The following is a 23,712-nucleotide window of genomic DNA, read 5'->3' on the forward strand; positions in this document are numbered from 1 at the left end:
AGCCGCTCTGGCTGCCCGCTGCATACAGCCTATCCAGAACACGCTTTAATGGCGCCCTCTCGCGCCGTCGACACGGAGTGCGGCAGCCGTGAGCGCTCGATGAGCTCACTACTTCTTCTCTACTTCACGGCCACTCTCAAGCAACCAAGGACGTCATGAGGGAGGTTATTTTTTGCTTGTTTTTGTAATTTTAATTTTCGTATAACTTTTAAAATAAAGGGAATTTCAAGAAAAGAAAAGTTTCACTAAGTTACTACGTTCAGTGCGCTCAGGTTCGGTGCAAATTAAAAATTAGTAAAAAAGACAATGCAGGGCCCCTTTAAGCTAATTGAGCCAGGTGAGGGTGACTTTGTATTTCCGATGATGATCGTGGAAGTTAATGGCAAGGAACCACGGCCTTGCGTTGACTACCGAAAGTTGAACGGAGTGACCACCACGAGGGTTCTTCCCATTCCGCCGCGTTGAAATCTGCCTTGAAAAAGTGTGCCAGGCAAAGGTCATATCCATTCTAGATCTTGTTCGTGTATATTGGCAAGTACCGCTCACAGAGCGTGCAAGTAATCTTGCCGCTTCCATGACCCCTTTCGGCACTTTTCGGCCTTTGGCCCTTAGCTTCGGCCTTAAAACTACTCCTTTCGCCTTCTCTAGGTTGATGAACGAAGTCCTTCCAGGGTCGGAAAGTTTTGCTCTACCCTATTTAGACGACATTGCAATCTTTTTGGACACCTGGTTTGAACACTTGGACCATCTAAGAGAAGTCTTTTCGAGACTTCGCCAGGCGGGACTAACTCTGAAAGCACATAAGTGCAAGTTAGGTCGCTCAGAGGTAGATTACCTCTGACACAAAGTAGGCCAAGGCCACCGAAGCCCGTTGAAAGCAAAGGTGGGTTATTTTCGCCCGGTCGCCTTGCGCCGTCCGGATTATCAGGTCCGGTTGGGGTGACGGGCTTCGTTGTCGGAAGCTGAGCGGGTCTTGTCGGAGACGAAGTTATGGTGGCTAGAGGGGGAGGTGGCGCCAGCGCCTATTCGCCGCGGAGAAAAGAGCACGTCTTCCGTTCATGCCGCTGCCGCTGGCGACCGCTGTGGCGCACCTGTCGGCTCTTCGACGGCGTGCAGGCAGGCGTGCACGGACCTGTTCGGACCGCAGTGGCTGAGACCATACCTCGCTTCGTCCGTACTCGGTTGGTTTCATCGGGGCCACGGTCGCCTCGAAATCGCTTTTGTTGCTCTACGGTCGCCCGCTGTGATCTTTCGAAAGTTGTGCACGCAGCATCGACTCATCGCCGGCAATGCGTTCCTGACATCTAAGTACTGTTTTATTCTGCGCAAATGGCACCGGCACCGAAAGTGAAAAAGGCTACGCAAACTCACTGCTTCGCCCCCGGCTGTACATCAGGGTATGTTTCGTCGAGGCAGTCTGATCGGCGAGTATCCCTGTTTGCCGCGCCGAAGGACCCAGAACGTTTTGAAGCCTGGCAGCGAGCAATCCCCCGTGCTGACAAAACACTCGACGCGCGCTCAGTGCTTTGTGATCTGCATTTTGATGAACAGTTTATCGTGCGGGTTTTCACACACGTCATCAATGGTCAAACCGTGACAATCCCACGCGATCGCCCTGTTTTGACGAGTGATGCGATTCCGACCATTTTTCCCAACGTGCCATCATACCTATCGAAGAAGCCACCGCAGAAAAGGAAGTCAAAAACGTCGAGCTGCGGCTTGCCTTCAAAGACCCTCCGACCAGAAGCCAGTACATCTTTGCCTGTCGAGGTATGTGGGACGGATGCTGAAGTAAACCACTCAAGGGCAGCACCTCCTGTTGACTTGCCGTTAATCTCCAACCTCTGGAACTGCGAGCTACCAAGCCCCTACTGGGCTAAACACCTTGTTGCTGGAGCTGACAAAGTCACGGTTTTCACTGTGTGCGCTCTTGATGGCCAGAGCCTTTGTTTTGAAAAGGTGGTGTTGGTCACTGCTAATGACCAAGCCGTTCGTGCCACCGTGTTCGTTTAAGCCACCGAGGTGAAGATTGTTGAGCTAATCAATGTGGAGATGGCAGAAGAGCTGCTTCGGCAGGTGGATTCCTTGACTCCTTGCCAAGGCTTTGGTGAGAAAGGGGAGTTTCCCACAAATCCGAGGCGCAGGACCAAGGCCTGTGGTGGCAAGAATTTCAGTGCATCGTGCCCTGGAATTTCTCAAACACCAGGGAAACCTTGTCCACAGTGCAAGTACCTGAGGAAGCTGCTTCTCAACCAAGCTAGTTACAAGAAAAGAACCGCAAAAGCCCGGGCTCAGACGCCTTCATACAAAACAAAGCTGAGGAATGCCCAGCTGAAAAGGTGCAGGGTCAGCATCTCGAAGCTAAAATCAAAAATACACAATCTGAGACGGAAAAGTGCGGAAACGGACACATCTTCATTCGAAGACAAGATAAAAAAACATGCCCGTTAAGCAGCAGCAGCAGATCAAGGCATGCCTTGCTGCATCAAGACGGAAAAGCACAAAAGGAATGAAGTACGAGAGTGAATGGGTGCTTGAGTGTGCTGTGATGTGTATGAAAAGCCCTCGCCTCTATGAGCAAATTAGAAAAAACAAGATCATGATCCTGCCTTCTCGTACATCTCTGCGTCGCTACCTGAAGAGCTACAGAAGTGGCTTTGGTCTGAGTGAAAAGCTCTTTGCAGCTGTAGCAGAGAAGACCAGGTCAATGAATTCTTTTCAGTGCCATGGCGACCTCCTGATTGACGAGATGAAGTTATCGGAGCACCTGAGACTCGCATCAGATGGAAACATTGAAGGTTTTGTTGATCTTGGCAAGTTAACGCCAGAGAGTCAGAAGACTCTGGGATGTGATCACGGCCTTGTGATCATGTTCCAGCCTTTTACTGGCAAGTGGCACCAGATCCTTGGTGTGTTTGCCTCCCACAGTAACGTGAAGGCAGAAACTCTCACTCAGATTATCCTGGAGGCCGTGATCATGAGTGAGAATGCTGGACTCCACGTGGACTTTATCACTTGCGACGGAGCAGCCTGGAACAGAAGCATGTGGCGTTCGTTCGGCATATCCGCAACAAAAGACAAAACGGTCTGCAGGAGGCAGCACCCCACTGATCCAGAACGGTTCCTTTATTTTGTGTCGGACTTCCCACACCTTGTGAAGTGCGTGAGGAACAGCTTTGTGCGGACAGGCCTGAAGACGCCAGAAGGGCATGCCACTGTTGACCATTTGGACTGTGCCCGTAAGTGTGATGAAAGACACGACACCACGCTGAAGGCTATGCCACATGTCAACAAGTCGGTCGTTCGGCCAATTGGCTTTGAGAAAATGAAAGTTAACTATGCCTTTCGGCTCGGTGACCTCCAAACCGCTAAAGCCTAATCCCCAAGTTTCTTACTCGAAGCAAACGCTTCCCGGTCCCCCCCCCCCCCCCCCCCCCCCGGCCTTTTTCAAGGTTTACAAAGCTCCCCTCATACAAGCAAAAACTCTTTCATTCGATCAGTGATCACCAAGGACGGCTGGCTGACACAATTCCCCCGCTCGCGAATGCATAAAGTCTCCTTAATTAGCCTTCTAAACAATTCCTTTTCGTTACACAACACAGAAGTTTTTTCCCAAAGAGGGGAACAAAAATTACAAGAACTAACATGATTAACCAATTCAGAATTCTGCGCCAAATTCTTTACACACCTTTTATGCTCCACAAGTCGGTCATTCAAACAACGCCCCGTCTGACCAACATAACACAATCCACAGTCAAAGGGGATCTTGTAGACTACCTCTGTGACACAGGAGACTGAGGGATCTCTGCGTTTTTTCCCGCAACATCCCTCACGTCTGAAGGAAAACGGAGTAAGCCTGCACTGTTAGCAAGTGCCGTGTATTTGGTGAATATTTGGGGTGAAAAACACGCTATTTACACAAATTACCATAAATTTACACGATGAGTAACGGATAATACGTTCAGATATCATGCGAGGTTGTAAAAAACGTGTTTTGGTTCGGTCATACACGCATAACCGTGTAGCCGACCTCGATAACACGCATCGCCTCCGGCGACGACCGCGGCATTGCCGGCTATCGAAGCACCGGAATGCTTGGGGACACACTTAGAAAGGACCGTCGAGACAAATGCCGCGGAAAGAAACATGTCTCAGAAACAGATATGCACCAAAAGCAATTACGCCATGTCGCGGGACGTTGGCGAAACCCGCGCTTACCGTGGCTCGCCGCCATTTTCTGGTCGATGGCAATGCGGCTTCCCTCATGTCGCCCATGTTTGCATTTAGTTTAGGGCTCTTGATAATAGTTTCTTACACACCATAAATAAAGTCATGGGTCCAATTATTCGTTCAAAACAGTTAAAATGGATATAAAAACCGTGTCTTCGATGTGAACACGTGACATTGCAGTTGGTTTCGTTTTTGCTTCAACCTTCAACTGCTTCAACTGCAAGCGATCTGGCCGATCTGGCCATTGCGCAAGCGCAACGTCGATGTACGGTGGAAGCAAGAGCCGGTTAGCTTTCGTTCTTTTTGTTTGACCGGAGAAATTTCTGGCAGCCGCTATTGTTTTGGTTTGACGGGACGCGAGAAGCTTCGCATAGAGCTTCGCAGTTTGCGAGCACATAGTGAAGACGTGACCGGAGAAGTGCCCCTGTGATGTTCCCGGAAGACGGAAAGTACCATTCGTCGTGTGTGCTTTGAAAGCGAGGGGAGTCACAGGGTCCACGAGTGCGCAACCACAAGCCAAGGTTCACGACAGCGCTGCGTTCTTCGGCGATCTCGTGCTGTTTGGGGCAACACGGCGATGCGAGAAAGGGCCGAAACGTTCGTGGTGTGTGGTGCGGTGCTTGTAGGTAGAAACCCGCACTAACGCGGAGCTCATATTGGTTGTTGTGGGGTTGCGTTTGACGGGTTTAGCCCCGTCGTCGTCAGCTGATCCGGTCCAGCTGGTCGGGGGGGGACGCAACGAGCGTTCTTAAAAGTAAATCTTCCTTCGTTCCGTTTCAAAATGTGGAAGATTCCCGACGCATGCCGTGAGTAAAATGCTGCGGACGTTTTCAACAAAATTACGTCGTTTTAATTGAACAAGGGACTTCGGATAGTTTCCCTAAATCTGCCGTTTCTATGCTTCGTGTCGTTAGACTGCATTTGCACAGCGACGTGTTCGCACAGCGACGCACACCGCTCGAGTAGATGATTCGGTCCCGCAAGCGACCGGTTATACAGAATTTCAGGGAAACTTAAGTCACCACCGATGTTTTCCTGTAAATCTCGTGTGACTCGTGTGAGTTTGTTGCGCTCATCATGCGGTGTGAATAAACTAGGGCAAGATTTTCTACCTGCCCGCAGATGCATGAACTGAGACCAATTTTTTTACGTAGAGAACATAGTGGTTTTTCTTTACATTGGGAAGAGGCCCGAATTTGTCTCTTTTCCCTCTGGCACTGCCCCAAGTTTCAAGTTGCAGTTTCAGTAGACATACCTACTAACAGGTACAAACTGCTCTAAAGCAGGTAAAAGACTGGGAAGTCAGGACGGTGCGGACACCGTGTTTTGCGCTTCTCGCAAGGTGACTGATGCTTTTGCGAGGTATGCGGAATATGCAAGCGATTTTGTTATGCCCTTCGTTTGCGTCTCCAGAAAAAAGAATAAGATTATTTACAAATTTAGGCGCAATCACAAGCCAAGATTTACGATAACAGTGCGTTCGCTTCGGTGGTCCGTGTAGTGGTATTATACGCTGCTTTCTGCAACACCGCGTCATGACGAAGAGCTGGAACGGTCACGGTCTGTGCTGGGCTAGCGGTTGACAGAAACCCGCATCGCCCGCATCGGCACCGAGTGCACTTGGGCTGTTGATGCTCGAGCCTTTCATACGCGGCTTGTCGCCAGCTGATCCTGCTGCTCGACGGTGAGGAAGCGGCGAGTGTGACCTCTGAAGTAAATGTAAATCCTCGTTCATCCAGTTATCCAGTGTCAAAGTGTGGAAGATGTCCAACGTGTACTGAGGGCGGGAACTACGAGCGTTTTGCCTTGCTTTTATAACCGAAACCAGAGCAGCCAGATAATTGCCTTGCGTACTCCAAAATGACGCAAGCAATAAGTTTCAACAGGTCAATTACGTCACCGCGGATGTAGGCGAGACTGTGCACTGTTTAAACGCTTGCAGTATCCACGAGTGCTACCAGAAAAACGACGTCAACAGAGAAGGAGCTCGCGATTTTAGCATAATGCAGTGCCACGGCCTCGTGAATTTTCACTGTGGCTATATAAAAATATAAAAAAAAAACGCATCAGCGCCACATTAATGATCACGAATAACACCGGTCACAAACTCCCAAGCCTCACCGCTTCGCTCGACACCAACACGAGATACCACAACAATCTGCATCAAAACGCCCCAAAAGTGAAGGCGTCTGCTCCCGTACGCGTACTACAACTAGCGGAAGTGAAGTGTTGGGCGGATGTCCTTCACAATAATATATATAAAAAATGCCTTGCGCAAGTATAATTTCCATTGATTATTAAATACGTACTGATAAAATCCCAATCATTTGTTTTTCTATCTGATTCAAGCGAGTCGGACTGCTCATAACACTGGTCGAGCATGAAAATAACAAAAATTTGAACTTTTTCATGGCCGGTTTAAGATTTATTGTTAGTACATCGCTGTTTTTCGCAAAGGACTCATTTTACAGATTTTGCCTCCATACTTTTTAAATGCAAACAGTTCTTACATACGGCTGTCCATTGTGCCGTGTTTTGTGTCTTCTTCTATAAATCGGTAACGGTCAGCAACCAAAGAGCTCACCCGTACATGTCAAGCATATATACGCCGCGGGGAGAATCCGTTGTTAGTAGGAATCGTCGGGCGTAGTGTCGGTGTTGTGTTTGTCTATGTGTCGCTGCTGTGTCCTACGTAGTGCTCGTGTTGTCTGTGATGTATGTAGAGTAGCAGTCTACTCGTGATAGTTCCCACCGTATACACTGACTCCTGCTTTTTTTTTCATTGGGTGCTAGAAATCGCACTAGGTGGCGCAAGTTACCGCCCGATTACAAGAGTTTGCTTGAGCTATTTATCCATGTAAGTTCAATATTTTTTTTTTTTTTTTTTTTTTTTTTTTTTGTCTAGCGGTTTTGTCGTAGCTGCCGACGCCACCGACCGCCGACGATGCACGTAGGTACCTTTGCACGTAGCTACGTCCGCCGCTCGGAGACTGTTTACTGTGCATAAAAGACATCGAACAAGAACGAATGCGTCCTGTATGCTTTCAGTTCGGCTGAAAGGCGCGGCTGGCTGGGCTCGTCCCTCGCCTGTTCTCGGCTGCTGGCCGCCATGTTTCATAAGGAACACGTTGAACCGTGCTTCTCGGAAGGCAAACACGGTGTAGCGTGTTAACTTTACACAGCACCTCATGTGTAGACGAAAAACACGGATGGCTCCGTGTAAAACGAACACGTTTTGACGTGTCCGCTATGGGACAACAGTTTACACGTCTGGGCGTGTTATTTTTGCTAACAGTGTGTCTAAACGGAAAGTCCGTCCTAAAAACTACATTAACGTTAAACTTCGCACCCAAGGCTTTTAGGCTATGAGAAAAACCATGAAAATAAGGAATTACAGCAAGGGTTCTACCTTGAACCCTCTCAGCGGTCACCGACGCGCGTACAAGCAGTCTACGTGCACTAGAAACGATAAAATCCAAACTATTGAGGAGTTTCAGCGAATATAGGGGGCGCTCCGATAGATCCAACATGGCGGACAAGAGGGGGATAGATTTGCGACGCCCGTAGACCGGTAGCGTATAAATAGAACAAAGCGTGTCGTTCTCTGTTTGTTGCCGTGTGCGAGACGATCATCATTTCAACCAAGACCTACCGTGATGCTACAGATGAAGTGTTCAAGCCAGTCGAAGGCAAGAAATCTTGCCATAGTCAAGATACGTGTGCAAGTGTTCGACGTGAGCTCTCACGCTGGTGCAGCTGTCATCAAGTTGAACCGAATGTACGCGGGTCCAAAGAAAGGTACATATCAACAATGTTCGCGCGTTCAAACTATGACGCGTACTTTATCTCAAACTAAACTTATCGGTCTGCGGCTACGAACATTTTCGTTGTCGTGGCTTAGATGATGTAACCATTCAGGCCTCGCATTAGAAGGTGTTGCGAACTTTTCGGTTGTTCTAGTTAATTGTGCTAAAAAGCGGTTGGATGGAAAGTATGACAACTACAGCATACAAGGGACGATTGAGGTCTTTATCCTGCGTTCTATGTATCGAAATATCGGTATCCTTGGTGTTATATTGCGATCAGCTGGTCGCCGATCGTCCTGTTTTTACGCATAATGTAAACAAGCCCCGGAAGCGCCAATCTCATTTCCATGTGCTTGTGCACCCCTACAAGCCTCATTTTGGCTCTTGTGGAAAGCTTTATTGTAACAGCAATAGTCTCATCGGTCATTCGAGTTGTATGTGCCACGGTGATATCTGCTGTGTGTGATCTGCTGACAAACAAGTCTGTATTAAATGCGAGGAGGAGAACGAAGGTAAAGCTTTTTTAACTGTTTTCTTTTTACAGAACAGGGCAAAGCTTCTAAAACAAGAGCAACCTTAGCTGATATTTGAATGTGCTCAATAATGAATTGCAAAAGGTGCTTATGCCAAGTGGTAGATGTATGCAGTTGATTTTCTGTTTGCTTCTGCATTGTAAATTGGAAGATATGTATCAGCAGAAGACATGTGTCCTTTTCAAAATGTCTTTTATTAGAGCAAATAGGTTTTCATACACAACCGAAGAGTTTGAAACACCATTTAATTTGAGGCCTGAATGGTTACATGATCTAAGCAACGTCAACGAAAATGTTTGTAGCCACAGACCGATAAATTTAGGTTTAGATAAGTATGCGTCATAGTTTCAGCCTCGAACACTCAACACTGTTATGTACCTTTCTTGATGACAACTGCACCAACGTGAGAGAGCCCACGTCGTTGAACACTTGCACACATATCTTGACTATGGTATGGCAAGATTTCTTGCTTGAAGTGAAGATCATCTCGCTACGACTAGCTACGACCACCCACCGCAGCGATGCAGGCACCGAAGGGGCGCAACGCAGTCAGTCGCCGTCACCGGACGCTGCTCGTTTGGCATTCACGGCTTTCCGCCCAGGTGCTTCGTTTGTGCTTGGCACCGAGTGTTATTTTCTGTGCTTGTGTGTGTGCCGAGTGGCTAGATATGGGCCTCAAGAGCAGTTCTTCAGGCTCAATAGCGTTCGCCGAAGAACTTCTGAAGAAAATGCCACCCAGGAAAAAAAGCACAAAGACGCAACGCACCAGCTTGGCGGACTATGCACTGGGCGCGGAAATCGGGCCCTGCGAATTATACACCAAATGCAATCTAAACAAAACAAAAACATTTTTAGGCTCAAATTGGCTTCTGCGGACTATACGCCTGGACACTGGTGCCCGTTATTATGCATTGTATATTCACTGCTGTTTGTTGTGGCTTGAGAGTGCCTTCCTGTAATGATGCAGAGGGGTCCACTGAACCTTGAAATAAAGATATTTAAGCACATCTAGATGCAATGTCCCTTTAATTTGCCAACAGCACGCCAATGGTCACGATCAAAACTCACCGAGTCAATGGGCAGTTTTCCACAATATTTATTGGCATGTAATCACCAATTTGGTCCATTAAAAGTCTTGAGCCTGTAGCACATCCATTCTGGATCTGCAAAGCTTATGCTGTAGACGTGCGTCATCACATGAGCATGTTTCTTATCAATCTTAAACGTAAAACGCTAGTTATGCAACGACATTCCCATATCACATTTTTAGCAAATTGAATGGTCCCACCTGTCATACTGTTAGCTTTGGAAGTAAACCAATTCACAATACCACTTAGAATACATCGTGCCAAGCGTTAGGCCGCATGTGGCACAAAAAATGTCCTAACTAGGGAAGCAAACTTCATCGATCGTGTTGATTAAAGCACTCAAGTACGGGCGAAATCATCAATCAAAGAAGGTCACTCGAAAGGGAAGTTTGCTCGCTGAACGAATATGACTTTTTATTGGGCGTTCCGCAATGTAGGCCGAAGACATTCACTCCGTGATTGGTACAGAAGCATTTTCAATCGGTCGTGCGAGCGCAAAAACAACAACAAAAACAAAGGTGGATTAGAGACGCGATAGATTCGCCTTTGCACGGAGTACTTACACTCAAAATCATGTCAATATAAAGCGACTATGGCCCACCTTACTAGCAGCAATCTTAAAATTTATCCGTGTAGTCGTCGCACCCGTGCACCAACCGAAAGCGTTGCTGCAAGCCCCTCCGCCGTCAACTTTGAGTCGCTGTCGAGTCTGAAGAACTCTGCTCTATGAGGTCCACATCCAGCCACTGAGCACATACAGAAGCACAGGGAATAATACTCGGTTCCAAGTGCAAGCGAAGAACCCGGGACGGAAAGTCCTGAATGCCAAACGACCTGCGACAGGCGACGGCGACTGACTGCGTAGTACACAGGTTGGGCTCCTTCGACGCCTGCATCGCTGCGGCGGGTGGTCGCAGCTCGTCGTAGCAGTTCGTGTCATCTCTGTTGCTCGTACCGGAACACTAGAGCCGCGTAATATTCTTGCTGCCGAAGTTTATAAGCCTACGTTCGCAGCCAACGCATTTACACAAAGCCAACGCCCAGCGAACCTATCCCCCTCGTTCTCTTTCGGCGACCGGCCGCCAGGGCGGTGACACCGTCGCTGAAACTCCTCAATAACCCGCTGACAGTAGACGTTTGGTTTGAACGTCGAAAGCGTTACCAACACAATGAGAACAAGATTTTTTCAGTGCACTGTCAATTAATGATCTCCCCCTCCCCCCCCCCCCCCCCCCCCCCCCCCCCTTTTACCAGTCTAGAATGAGCACTCCTTCTCTTTTTTTCGATTGCGCCCTCTCCGCACGAATGGGACGGCCGGAGAAGCGTTCGCGCACTTCGGGATCTCGGAGGTCATGCCTCACCCTTCAGCTTGCCAGTGCTCGGAACTGACAGGCGACTCCAAACATGGCGGCTGAGTCCAGGTCGCGTCAGCTCGACCGGGCTGCCTGAACGGGTGGCGCATTCAATTTAACAGATTTTCTTTTGTTTCATGCCCAATTTTATAGGTATCTGAACTGAGCCAGTTAAGTGTAGCCGGTGCACATAAACTTCCAGAGCATAGTTTTGTTTTCCCGGTGTTTTTGTTCTTTTTATGTCAAACTTTTGTTTCGGAGATTTCGTTCAAAACCGAAACTATGGGCTCCGGATAGGCGGTAATAGACTCTAATCAGTTCTGATCATCTAAGGAAAGCGGCGATGACTACAGAATTGTTCCGCCGACGGCAATTTTCAGCTAACTCGCATGCCTCGACCATGCGACTTATCTGTCCACGAAATCGAGCTTTTGTGCGTATCCGCGTTTAAGAAACAGCCCCAGTCGTCTGCTCGGTCAACAACACAGGCTGCAGGAAAACTACGAAAATTAAGCAAGCGCTTCTTGAGCCAAGGAGCATTTTAACCCACTGGCACCCCACTAAGCAGCTAATACTCGTATTTCAATTCTGATTTTAGTAGCAATCGAGGAGTCATTTTGACGAGCGGGTTATGTATTATATTACGTATAATGGTTTTCACTAAACCGATATTAGTGTATTCTTCGGGTTGAAATATGAGCTTAGTTGACTAGCTATTAGGTGAATTGCTGAATAATATTTGACAGACGGAGATACTACTCAAAAATGAGCCAAATGTTTCTAGCCGGTAGCACGGAGACGAATGCGGACAAACTGAAGAGACTCTTCATCGGAGATTCACGCAGAACCTCTCTGCATTGAACTTGACTTCGAATCCTGAACGGAGAAAATGAATATTTTCTGTGGCTGGTCAGCCTGAGCAATGTAGACGTATATTGCTGGTGGCTTCGACGGGGGTATAATATAAATATTGGAGGCGCGATAGATCATAATGCCGTGACGGCTTCTAACTTTGCGAGACGCGTCCCCCACCTTTTGTAAGCTGATAATTTCCCATATTAATCATATGCAGCAAGCAGGTTTTCCTGAATCAAGTAATTGCGAAATCAGCCCAACTCCTTCAGTGTGGTCCAGAGACTTTTTTGACGAAAAGCAGCCAAGATGAATGGCCAACGCACCGACCGGCGTGGGTGACTCAGACTTGAAGCTAATCAAACACAACCAAACTCAAGAAAAGCAACTATTGGACCTTCCCATTCACTTGACTGCAACATTGGTGTTCCCTCCAGTGAAACGCCTCCTCTGCCATCCTCAGTGTACTGTTCTACATCCTTCTGAAGAAACCACTTATCAGTTGCCAAGTAGTCGTAACTTTAAATGTGATTCGAGACAGACAAGAAATCAAAACGTTTTTCCGTGATTCCTCCCCATCCAAGAAATCGAAAGCACGCCGCCGTGTGTTGTGAAGTAAACGGGCTTTCAAACACGTGATGGAAGGAAACAATTTACTGAGGCTTCACCGCACTAATGAACACTCAGGCAAACTTAAGAAAATTTCGGACCTTCGTCAAATTACATTGTTCGCCACCGCGCTGACAACACGTGTCCGAGAAAAGCAACCAGAGACGCGGAGGGGCACGAAGCGACCTGGTCCGGCTGGTCCCTGGTTTTTCCGCTTGGTGGCGTCCGTTTTGCTGGAGTCGAGCTTTTGCGATCTTTCACTCGGGACCCAGGATGTCGGCGCGCGGGATTTGCCACTCCTCCTCACCCACCTTTACCCCCCTGGGCTGGGAACAGGTCACGTCAGCTCGGCCGGGACACCGTGGCCGGGACGCCTGAACTGAAGCCACTCTTCCTGGAAAAAGTGGCGCCATTCATTGTGGAAATGCTCAAAACACGTGCCGCGCGTCACTTCTGGGAACAACATGGCGTCTGAAGTCTAGCTCAGTGCTGCGCTGTGCCGCCATGATCTTCCCAAGGGCTGCACACTCCGCGTGTCTCAAGCATCAACGCACCTTGCGCTACTCTTGAAACATGAAGGGGCTTAAGCCTGAAGGGGTGTCGGATTCACTTTAACAGATTTTCTTTTGTTTATGCCGTATTTTATAGGTATTTGGATTGCGACTGTTAAAGGAATTGTCCGGTCGAAACCGGAAGTACTTAAGTTTTTGCGCTCGTTACGTTGAAGGAGCCTTCATCTAGACAACCGTAATTTTTATTTTGATATATGATCTCCCGTTATTAATTAAACCTTTCATGAGCGTATGTACGAAACTGCACCCCGAATTTCGCCAGTGCCAATGCCTGACATCCGTAGGTGCTGCATGAAGTCACAGAACGCAAAGGTTTCTCGGACGGTCGGAATAACGAGCGTTGGTCGACGGATGTCTTGTATTTTGTTTCGAATTATATAGTCTCCTAGGCTGTGTACCCTACTGAAATACGGTTCTTTTAATGCAGTTATCAAGCATGTCAAAAAAAGTCATGCCTTTTAGCAGGATATTACTCGCAAACAGCCATAAGCTTCGAGCAAACGTATGCCGTTTCGCGCAAACACAATTGCTGCGGCCACCGATCGAACTAAAAGCGCTTGCAAACAAGGAGGTTATAAATACTGAAGGGGGTACGTTGCAATATTGGTGAAGCCTAGTCAAAAAACGTTTCAACGATATTGTGCCCAACGTGACGGCAGGTCTCTCTGGCGATTGGTGCGCGTGACATGTCACGTGCGAGATGAATGGATGATTTTATGATTCCTTTCGGGCTTGCGCGCTCTCCGTCCGGTAGATCTTATCAGATCGAAGTTTAGACGAAGACTAGCTATGGTCACGTGATGTGGTCATGTTGGGCTGACAAGTGAGGAGAGTAAGGAGGAAAATGAGAAAGAGGCGAGGCGTCAAGGGAGCATTGCTTGTGGAGGCTACGCGGCTCGCGTCATGCCCTCTCCTACGCTTCTATCGTCCTTGATTGCAAAGCAAAAAATGCAGATTTCGCCTCTGAAGCGGCACCTCATCTAGTTACACATTTCGGCGGATCCACTGAATCGGTGATGAGACTACGGGTCGTTCCCTCAGAGGCGATGTCCGCGGGTCGAAGGCAAACGGCGAATCGTTGAAATGCATGTCGTTACTTGACTTGGACGAGCTTGGTGAATCGCGGATCGATCAGAATCGGGCTGCACGCGTGCTAAATACAACTTCTGGGTGGTATGTTGCGCTTTTTGGACTCCCAGGAGATTAGGGAGAAGGAAGTGACGTCAACGACACAGCAAACGCAGATTGGATGTTGACAGAAGAAAACGAAATCAACACCCAATCTGCGTTTGCTGTGTCGTTGACGTCACTTCCTTCTCCCTAGTCTCCTGGGAGTCCAAAAAGCTCAACATAGCACCCCTGGCATCGTTTCCAGATGGCCTAGCTGTTGGTTTCGGTTTCGCTGCATAATCAAATTGATTGATCCGATTTGAGCGAGGAGTGGATAGACGTAGTTTAATATCGTTGGCACAGCATCACACCTCAGCTTACGAGCCTTCTGTCCGCTTCGAGCTCAGCTTGTAGCTCTATTCTGTGATATGATTGCTGCATAAGCGGGATCTCGATCATGATGGGTACCTAGTCCCTACGCACGCCGACAATCCACTTTGCTCGTCACTGCACGTCTCGCGGAAAAGTGTGGAACGTCATGTCTTGGCTCGCATGTGCTGCCTGGTGGTTATGGCACCCAACCGCGCAACAAAAATCTCACCCAACCATGAAACAAGTCGAGCGCAACAACAATAATGAAGCACGCTGAGGCGTTCACTCGCAGGTGAACGGGCGAACGACGAAGCAGAAATGCTCGCTGTGCTCGCTTTGTGTTTTGTGACGTCAGAGCTTCAATGTTGCCAACGAAAGCAGCGTTTGCGCTAGAATGCGATTGGAGCAGTATAAATTCAATTACTCACGCAAAGGGGCATATAAAATTCAGATATTGCACGTACGATGCGTCTCGAGGCAATAACAATGATATTCAATTGTTTTCTCGAATAAAAAATTTTACCGAAAAATTCCTTTAAAGTATATTCAGTAGATTAGTTATCAATAGAAACCATTTTCAAGATCAGTAGAATTTCAAATAGATAATAAAGGTTTCTCAAAAATTTGTCGCTGTGCGACCCGCGTCGGCCATTCGCTCTCTCTTTGTCGTCGTTCCAAGCCCCGTTTGCGTGCCTAGTTTCGTTTCCTTCCGCTCTCCCGTGGTGTCGGTCCCGTCGCGCGTGTCTGGTTTCCTCCGGCTCATCGGGGCGGGTTTGTGTCGTGTGCTAAACAGCTTCGATGGTCATCCACTTTTGCAGAGTGGAATGGCTCATCATTTTTCTTTCGAAATCGCGTATAATTTCTGAATTAGATAACCGCAAGCTCTAGACATTTTGGCAGCCGATCCGAACCGCTAGGGCTACATGTGGGCGGAGGCCGAGTGTTCTCTGTTCTGCAGTACAGTTCATTTGTGCGGTCAATAAAAAACTCTGTAAATCGAAACTGAAACTACAGCTACGGACAGGAAGGACTGAATATGCTAGGTGATGTATTCCAACAATATCTGAGAGCAAGTGATAGTTTCCGAATTAATCAATTGCTTTGAATCAAAAGAAGTAAGAATGCCACATAATGTTTTTTCTCGCACGGCCTGCATCTGCGAAGTTTCGAGATTATGGTGAGAACCGCACTCTTCCCCGGGCAACATTGAAACACAGACATTTTTTTTTTTTTTTTTTTTTTTAACCTTTTCAACTTTTACGTTTGCTTTCGTTTCTGTCTTCACTTCTGCCGGATTTGCTAGGATTACGTGTGATTCCTGAGTTTGTGCTCGTGTGTGCCACCCATCATTCCGTCGGGGCTGATGCCATGATTTTTACGGCGACATTTCTGGTCATATCAAGCCACTTAGCGGTTGGACTTTTAAACCTGGAAGAATTGAGGAGCTTCAATTATGAAGTTGATATCGTGAGCACACCTGTAAAGATCGGCCATGTAAGTGCTTCGAGGTATTGGCGTCAGTTTTGATTTTTAGCAGGCATTCATGGATCAAACATGACTTTGCTTAGCTTTCTTCTAATCAACTGATTGATGTTTTTGTTTGACCTGCCAGTTGTGTACACACCATCGTCGCACGTCCTTTTATGCTGCCAACTACGATCCGCTGGTATTCCATCGCCGACTAGAAATCGTGTCGACAGCTTAAATGGAAGTTCCACGAAATTCTTGTCCAGCTCGCTTGCACTTTTGCATTTAATTGCATTATAATCATAACCTTAAAATGCGAGCCTTTCACCCTTGTTGGTGTTAGACTGGTGGCAGCTGATAGAACCTCTTTGCTCTACTGACGTCTGGTGTTAGCTCATTTGGTAGCCCCACTGGAAATGGAAAGGTCCCGGGTTCGATAGCCGGACTTGGCTGATTTTTTCGGTCGCGCACCAGTCGCCTAGCTGTGTTTGGAGATTTGTGTTTGTCCTTTGTCCCTCTTTTTCCCCTTCTCCGGGGATTATTTTCGACATTCTTGTCCAGCTCGCTTGCACCTTTGCATTTAATTGCATTATAATCATAACCTTAAAATGCAAGCCTTTCACCGTTGTTGGTGTTAGATTGATGGCAGCTGATAAAACCTGTTTGTTCTACTGACGTCTAACCCGTGGTTAAACGACAGTATCCAGTGGAGCGCTCTACCACGTTTTTAGATTCAGTTGGTAGAGCGCTCCACTGTAAATCGAGAGGTGCCGGGTTCAATACTCTTATACTAGGTCTCTTATACACGAACTCATCTCTGTTACGTCACGCCGCGGTGGTGGCGCGTCGGACGCACTTCCGGTCCGGGGCTGTGGGCGGAAGTGCCCATGTGAGACGTGTAATCCTGCGTTGTTTTGAAAGGAACCATACAAAAACCTGCCTTCTTGTCAAAATGCTGCGACTGGGGCTGTACCAGAATTGTAGAGAAAGATTTGAAGGTCAGTTTTAATGCGCTCGGTTCGTCCAAGAACTTGGATGCAGTGAAAAGGGAAAACCAGACGCCGTCGGACCACAATTGCTTAGGCGGGAAGCATTTTGGGTTGAATTCACGGATACTTCTGGTCATCAAATTTATTTGTTTTGTTCCAAAATGAACGCCCGAAAACCTTCAAATTGTACGGACCACCTGCGGACTACGTTCAGTGCGTCTTCAAGTTCAAACGGCCGCCTGATCGTTTGAACTGTCGTCTGCTCTTTCAAACGTTTCTGCTTGTCGTCTGCTCTTTTAGAGGACACCGGCCCGTAGACCAAACGTGGGCCCGGCACTTGCGATAAGAAGTAAGTGCAGGCCTCAAAAGACTTCAGTTTGAAGGTGTGTAAGCAGGCTGGACGTAAACAGTAGATACAAGGAGATGTTGATCATTGTTACCAGTGGCCATCAGCGACTTGTTATGCCTGATTCACTCGGTTTGATTCTGCTTGCGATTTTCAGTATCGATGTCGACATCTCAGCTACGGTTCACGCTTTTGCAGTCCGAGCGACGTCGCTACTGAAAATTGCGAGCGAAATCGCATCACGTGAATCAGGCTTTGGCGTACATTCTGCGGCGTCCACACGGAATGAATCGCCGCATGTCAGATGATTCACGCGAAGTTTTGCGGTGTAACGAGCTCGGTAATTTCGCTGACGCCGCTCAAGTAGTCAGACATCGTTAGGAGGACGTGGAATCAACAATTCCAACGCCAAAAAGAGCGCGGGGACTCACATCGACGTTGACAACATCGCGTTTCAATGGTTTGTTTATGGGCAACGGCGAGTTTTTTGCCCACACCCCCATCGCGCTTGCGCGGCGCCGGTGGCGTCCGCTAGGGGCGCTCCGGGCGCTCCGGTTTGTTTGTAAACATGAGTTGGTGTATACTTGGTCCGATGATTTATATTCATTATTCACACTTGCTGGCGCCGGAAGTCGACCCGGTCATTATTCCGGTTGGGTTCCAGTTCACTAGCTTTGCATTTTGTTACCGGTCGATTCCAGTTCAGTGATGAATTTCGAATAGAGTACTGGTTCGGTTACCGGTTCTGCCAAACATATACCAATTCAAATCTGTTCTTAAAAAGAAAAGTCCACAGCTTCCAGTCGTTAAGAATGTGTATTCAAAGAGACATCAATTGTACTAAAAAAAGAAAAGGTCATCAGAAGCGGTGTTACGGAAACGACAGCAAAACAGATATATGCTTAATTTCGTTCTGCGATCTGGACTTTTTATTTCAAAATACGTTCTACACAAATTATGTGGTTATACAGGTGATCAGGAACAGCAGCAAAGTACAATACTCACATATAAAGTCAGTCAGCCAGCAAGCAAAGAACACCATGATAGTACGGCGTACCATACTCATAAACTATCCACCCCGCACGACCGAACGCCTTTTTCGAAGGACTAGAAAAAAACGAAAAACAGTCTAAAAATAACTTTTAAAAAAGAATAACGAGGGCGACATATTTTAAAAAACGCACGCATACAAAAAAAAAAAAAAAAGATTAATCAAGCAGCATTTAGGGTTCTGGGCTGCTCTGGGCGAGTTGGCATCCCCACGACTGGTGGACTGGTGCCACTGTGTCGGTCGTGCTCATTGCAGCTCTGCCTCTTGGTGCTTCCAGATTTTCCCACCAAGGAACAAACATGCAAACAGCTTGTTTTCATTTTGATGATTTACATTTGCTTTTGCTTTCCTCTCCTTGAGAAAAATAACATGTAACATTCTTACTTCTTTTTAATTCACAACAATTGATTAATTTGGAAACTATCATTTGCTTTCAGATATTGTTGGAATACATCACCTAGGATCTTCAGTCCTTTCTGTCCGTAGCTGTAGTTTCAGTTTCGATTTACAGCGGTTTCTTTTGACCGCACAAATTAACTATACTGCCGAACAGAGAACACTTGGCCTCCGCCCATATGTAGCCCTGGCGGTTCGGATCAGCTGCCAAAGTGTCAGAGGTTGCAGTTATCTAATTCAAAAATTATACGCGATTTCGAAAGAAAAGTTATGAGCTATTCCACTCTGTAAAGGTGGATGACCAGCGAAGCTGTTTAGCACACGACACACATGTGACATGCACACAGGCACAAGTAATATCTCTTTAGCCTCTTGGCATAGTCAGACAAACTCCGTTTCACTTTACAATTTTCCACGATGGATGCTAAAGCTACCTGTGGGAATTCCTAGCTCGTAGCTTGCCATGTAACTTTGCGCTCCCCGCGTCGCATGGGTTGGGTTGCTAAGGGTTGGCTTCAGTGGTTCGTGGCGTCCTTTGTGGTTCGTCGCAAGGTAAAACAAAGTAATGAGGTGTACGCCGACTCGCCATCACCAAGTCTTGCTGCACAAAAACATAATTATCTAAGAAAAAAAAAAAGTCTTGTTTTTGTATGTTTATACAGCCTTGATGTTGGTACGCCTCAACGGGTGACGAGTCTCCCAGCTGTAGATGAGAAATTTTGCCAGTGCAGTACAACTGCTGACCTGGGGTTTTTATTTGTGCATCATGCAGTAGTGATTACACGAATGCGTGCCAGTACGAAACTCATCCAGACCGAAACGGGCGGGGACGCTGTGGATCGAACCCAGGAGGTTTTTGTTTGTTTCATTATTATTCAGCTGTCTCCCAGTAGCTGTCATTTGTGAAGTCAACTGCACCGCTGTTGCCATTGTCACGAATATGTATATTACTTTGTGTCGCCACCCATAAAACAATTTTGTTACTCTAAACCGTTTTCTCATGAACCAGTTCGGCATTCACACGAGACATGTGAACGCCATATGAGATTGTGGTTCTGTTCCGGTTTGGGTTCAATATTGAGTGGTTGATTTTGGTTACAGATTTGTTCCGGTTCCCTAAAAAATAACGGTTTCACTCTGGTTTTTGATTTGGGTTCGGTTCGACACCCTGCTTACTGGAATGATTTCTCGCAGGATATGGGACAATCTGTAATGCTGATGACAACAAAGTTTGGCCAGGAATATCAGTGTTCCTTACCGGAGAAACCTGTCGGTTCCGAGAGTGCCGAATCTTCTGATGGTGAGGAAGAAGCGTCAAATGTTATAAAGTTACTGGAGCCCTTGCGAAGTTTACCTTGCCTCACCAAGGTATGTGGTACTCTGACGTCCATTTCAACATGATGCGTGTTGACATTTATTTTTAGAGTGCAGGCTCTTAGGTGCCCGTTTCTGGCTTAAAGGGGTACTCCACCGTTTTTTTTCATTATCTCCGATTTGCTTGAAATTTTGCTAAACTAACCAACAAACATTGCTAAAATAGTATCCCAAATATTAGGTCAAAATATTGTTTTTTCGCGAAGTTATTGAATTTACAGTTTTGGTCTTCACCACTTTCAGTTTTTCAAACTGAAAGTCTCTACTGGCAACAACAACAAAGTGACGTCAGTGGAAGGCAGGGGTTAACTTTTTGGACTACAGAAGTTGTTCTCAACGGATTTGAAGCAGTTTCTTGGTGTCAAATGAGTGCTTTGGAAGCTCACTCCCGTATCCGCGCTCCAGCACGGAACAAATGATTGGCATATTCTATTTTTAGACTAGTTGCTCGACTGGCAAGCCTGCCTGCCACTGACGTCACGGCACTGAAAAGTGCGCGAATATTTGAATATCGGTTTTTGCACCATTTTCATTTGCCGATTTCACAATACCTATTATGAATTTCGCGATGCTAAATAGCATACCGGAAAGGCTAAAGGCCGGGGAGTCAGAAAATATAGTTAGTTGAGGTAGCTCGAAAAATCGGTGGAGTACCCCTTTAAGTGGGGTCGCCGTCGCTGTCGGCGTAACCGTGCGGTGCATTATGGGACGCATGACGTCACTGATGACGTCATCAGTAACAATGCTGATGACGTCCTTAGTGACGTCACTGATGACGTCATCCGGATCGTCATTGTCCCTGATGATGTCATCAGTGACGTCATCGCACGGCATCCGCATCGTCATCGTCACGTGACCTCATAGGGGTCACGTGACCCCCGTGAGGTTACGTGACCCTAGTGACCCTCGTGAGGCGACGGCGACGCCGCTCGGAGGGAGGAGTAGCAGGCAGGATGAGGCGGTGAGGAGGAGGGAGGAAGGATATACCTTCCCCTCAGTACCGTTCCCCTCCTCCTCCTCAAGAGCTGCGCTCTAATCCGGCGTTACAGGGTGTTGTCAACGGCTTTCATTTTTTTGTTTGGCATTAACATTATCACCCTTTGAGTGTAAATATCTACCCATGTTTGCTTCTATTTCAGTCACTGGTGGCATTGTCTTTTTTCGTTGTTGTTTGCCACCCTCTAACTTATTATGTACCTTAATCGCTGCCTTTGGAGGTTTGTACATCTATGTCTACTAAGCTGTATTGGTGACTTAAATTTTTTTTTCCCAGACCAGGTTTAGGGTCAATTACTTATCCTTCCTCACTATTCACAAAATATTTTCATGAATGTGGTTCATCTGCCTCGTTGTTTGTTGGACAGTTTTTACGTTGCACCCTAATTTGAGGTGAAAAGGCTGCATATGTTGAGCTCCAACTTTCAAAAGAAAAGTTGTCTTGGAGTCGGGTAATTTATCACATGATGTGATTTTCTTTCAAACACTGCGGTCTTTATGAATAATCATGCATTACTATAATGAAGCTCATGGATACTGGCATCTTATGGTACCGAAATTAGTAATCATTTATTGACCTACTGGAAGGCATTGAAAACAGAGTCTTTCGATTTATTTATAATTCCTTTGGCAAAGAATCACCTGTATCAACCTTGTACGTATGCCAAACCTGGATTGCCCGAGTTGTAACGAAGAAAAGTAAAGCGCTTCATATTTTTCACAATTTAGTACGTCATAATGCTGGTTGAAAGGTTGACGATTATCTAAATTCTTGGAGCCATTACATTTAAAAAGAATGGGAAATTGCTTCAAGAATTTTGCTACGCTACCTGCTACGTATGGCTCCTTTGCTCCCGCATTAGGTGACATTTTCTTTATTACATGTAATTAACCATGTTGATTACTCTTAATTTTCCTTAAGTGGAATGTGCACATTTTATTTTTGCTTTACTGTTAGATCTTCACCCTACTTTGGCCCAAAAAGTTGGTGGGCAGTATTCTTCAAATAAATATATACAAGGACTTTGCAGTTATTATATTATCTGCAACAAGCTTCACATTATATATGTCCTCCTGTAGGCCCTTAAAACTGACTGTCAGTTTTCGCATAAAAAGTGCAGTGTTTGTGTCGGTGTCCTTCATATAGTAGTTTTTTTGTCAAGACGCACAAGCAGCTTTCTTCTACTGCAGCAGTCAAAAGTCACATTCATTGTGTGGATGTTTGGAAACCTGGAAGATAGTCTGCCTGAAGCGGCATCTGATTTCCCTCTGTAGATGCGAAATTTAGCTGTTGCAGTATGACTGCTTCTCTTGTCTCTTTCCTGACTGGGGGGAAATGCCTGTTCTGTGTGACTTTTTATAAACTTTTTTCGTGAAGAAACTGTTAAGTTTTTAAAAGTTTTTAATGTGATTCCGTTCAGCGATGCTGTCTGCAATGATTCTGTTAATGTGACGTTCAGCTAAATAAACGGGCTTTTGAATGATGTAAACATAAAACCAGAGACTTAAATTTTAATGCTATAATTAATTTATCAACACAGTTGTTTTTCAGAGATTGTTCCAAACTGGGTAAAGATATGGCTATATCTTAAATAAAAAAAATCTCCTCCTCCCCAAAGAAAAAGAAAGAAAAAAAAGAAAAAGAGAGATACAAAATGTTTTTCATTTTTACAAGAAACTATGCAAAAACTAGAGTTCTGCCTCGAAAAGATTTTCATGTACGAAAAATCAAGTCGACTCTCATGATTGACTTGCCATTGGGTTGGGGGGTTCTGAATGTGGTGAAGCACAGGTCATCAGAACTGAAATATGATAAGCTGGCTTCATCATCAGACCCACTGCAGCTCAACGAGTCTAAGAAATGGACGAGGGATTCCCGTATATTGCCATGCTTGTGAGTGCGTGCTGGACACGTGGAGGCGGCCATGGTTGTCACAAATGACTACATGCCATTGGCTTCACGCTTAACTTAAAAATTGCTGGCACGTGGAAAGATGAAGAGACCAAATCTGTGGTCTTCACACTACCTACGAGATGGTTCAGTGAGCATGAGAGCTCTGCGGGAGATTTGAAATGGGCCTCTATTTCCATCTATCACAGGTGATGGGTGCGATCGGGAAAGAGTTAACATGCATTGCGCAGTATTTGTGTCACAAATGCATACTGATGCTCATCCAGATTGAGATGGGCATGGGCAGAGGCTGCAACAGACATATTTAGGACTTTCTTTACACATTACTTTATCGAAATCTTTTTTTCTGGTTTTTGTTCTCACAGACAAAAAACTGGTGGACATATGAACTGTGCTATGGGAAGTCAATCAAGCAGTTCCATCTAGAGAGTAAGTTGCTGCTTTGAACATGGAAGTCCAAGTTGTTTTATATTCAAGTTCTGGCTGCTTCAGTGACGCAGCAAATCATTAGAAAAGACCTGTACCACTGTGCTGTATTGCTGTCACGCCTCTTCAGTGACATCGATGCTCGGTGGCAAAGCTGGGATTTTTGCGTGATATCTTCTTACAAGCAAAAACGGAAATTAAATTTTTTTAAATTTCTAGTGTAATTTGTTT

General features: G+C 46.4%; 1 protein-coding gene across 1 annotated transcript in view; it reads left to right on the forward strand.

Moving 5' to 3' along the window:
- Positions 1–15,769: 15,769 nt before the first annotated feature.
- LOC8039540 (protein OS-9) overlaps positions 15,770–23,712 on the forward strand; it is a gene marked incomplete at its 5' end in the record, with an annotated part of 54,140 nt that continues 46,197 nt past the window's right edge. Inside the window, 3 exons of the mRNA XM_029968833.4 lie at positions 15,770–16,018; positions 19,968–20,141; positions 23,421–23,484. Of these exons, the coding sequence (XP_029824693.4) occupies positions 15,770–16,018; positions 19,968–20,141; positions 23,421–23,484 (487 nt within the window). The remainder of the gene's footprint in view (positions 16,019–19,967; positions 20,142–23,420; positions 23,485–23,712) is intronic.

The sequence above is a fragment of the Ixodes scapularis genome, unplaced genomic scaffold (assembly GCF_016920785.2).
Source record: "Ixodes scapularis isolate PalLabHiFi unplaced genomic scaffold, ASM1692078v2 PGA_scaffold0__279_contigs__length_252992795, whole genome shotgun sequence".
Classification (NCBI taxonomy): Eukaryota; Metazoa; Arthropoda; class Arachnida; order Ixodida; family Ixodidae; genus Ixodes; species Ixodes scapularis.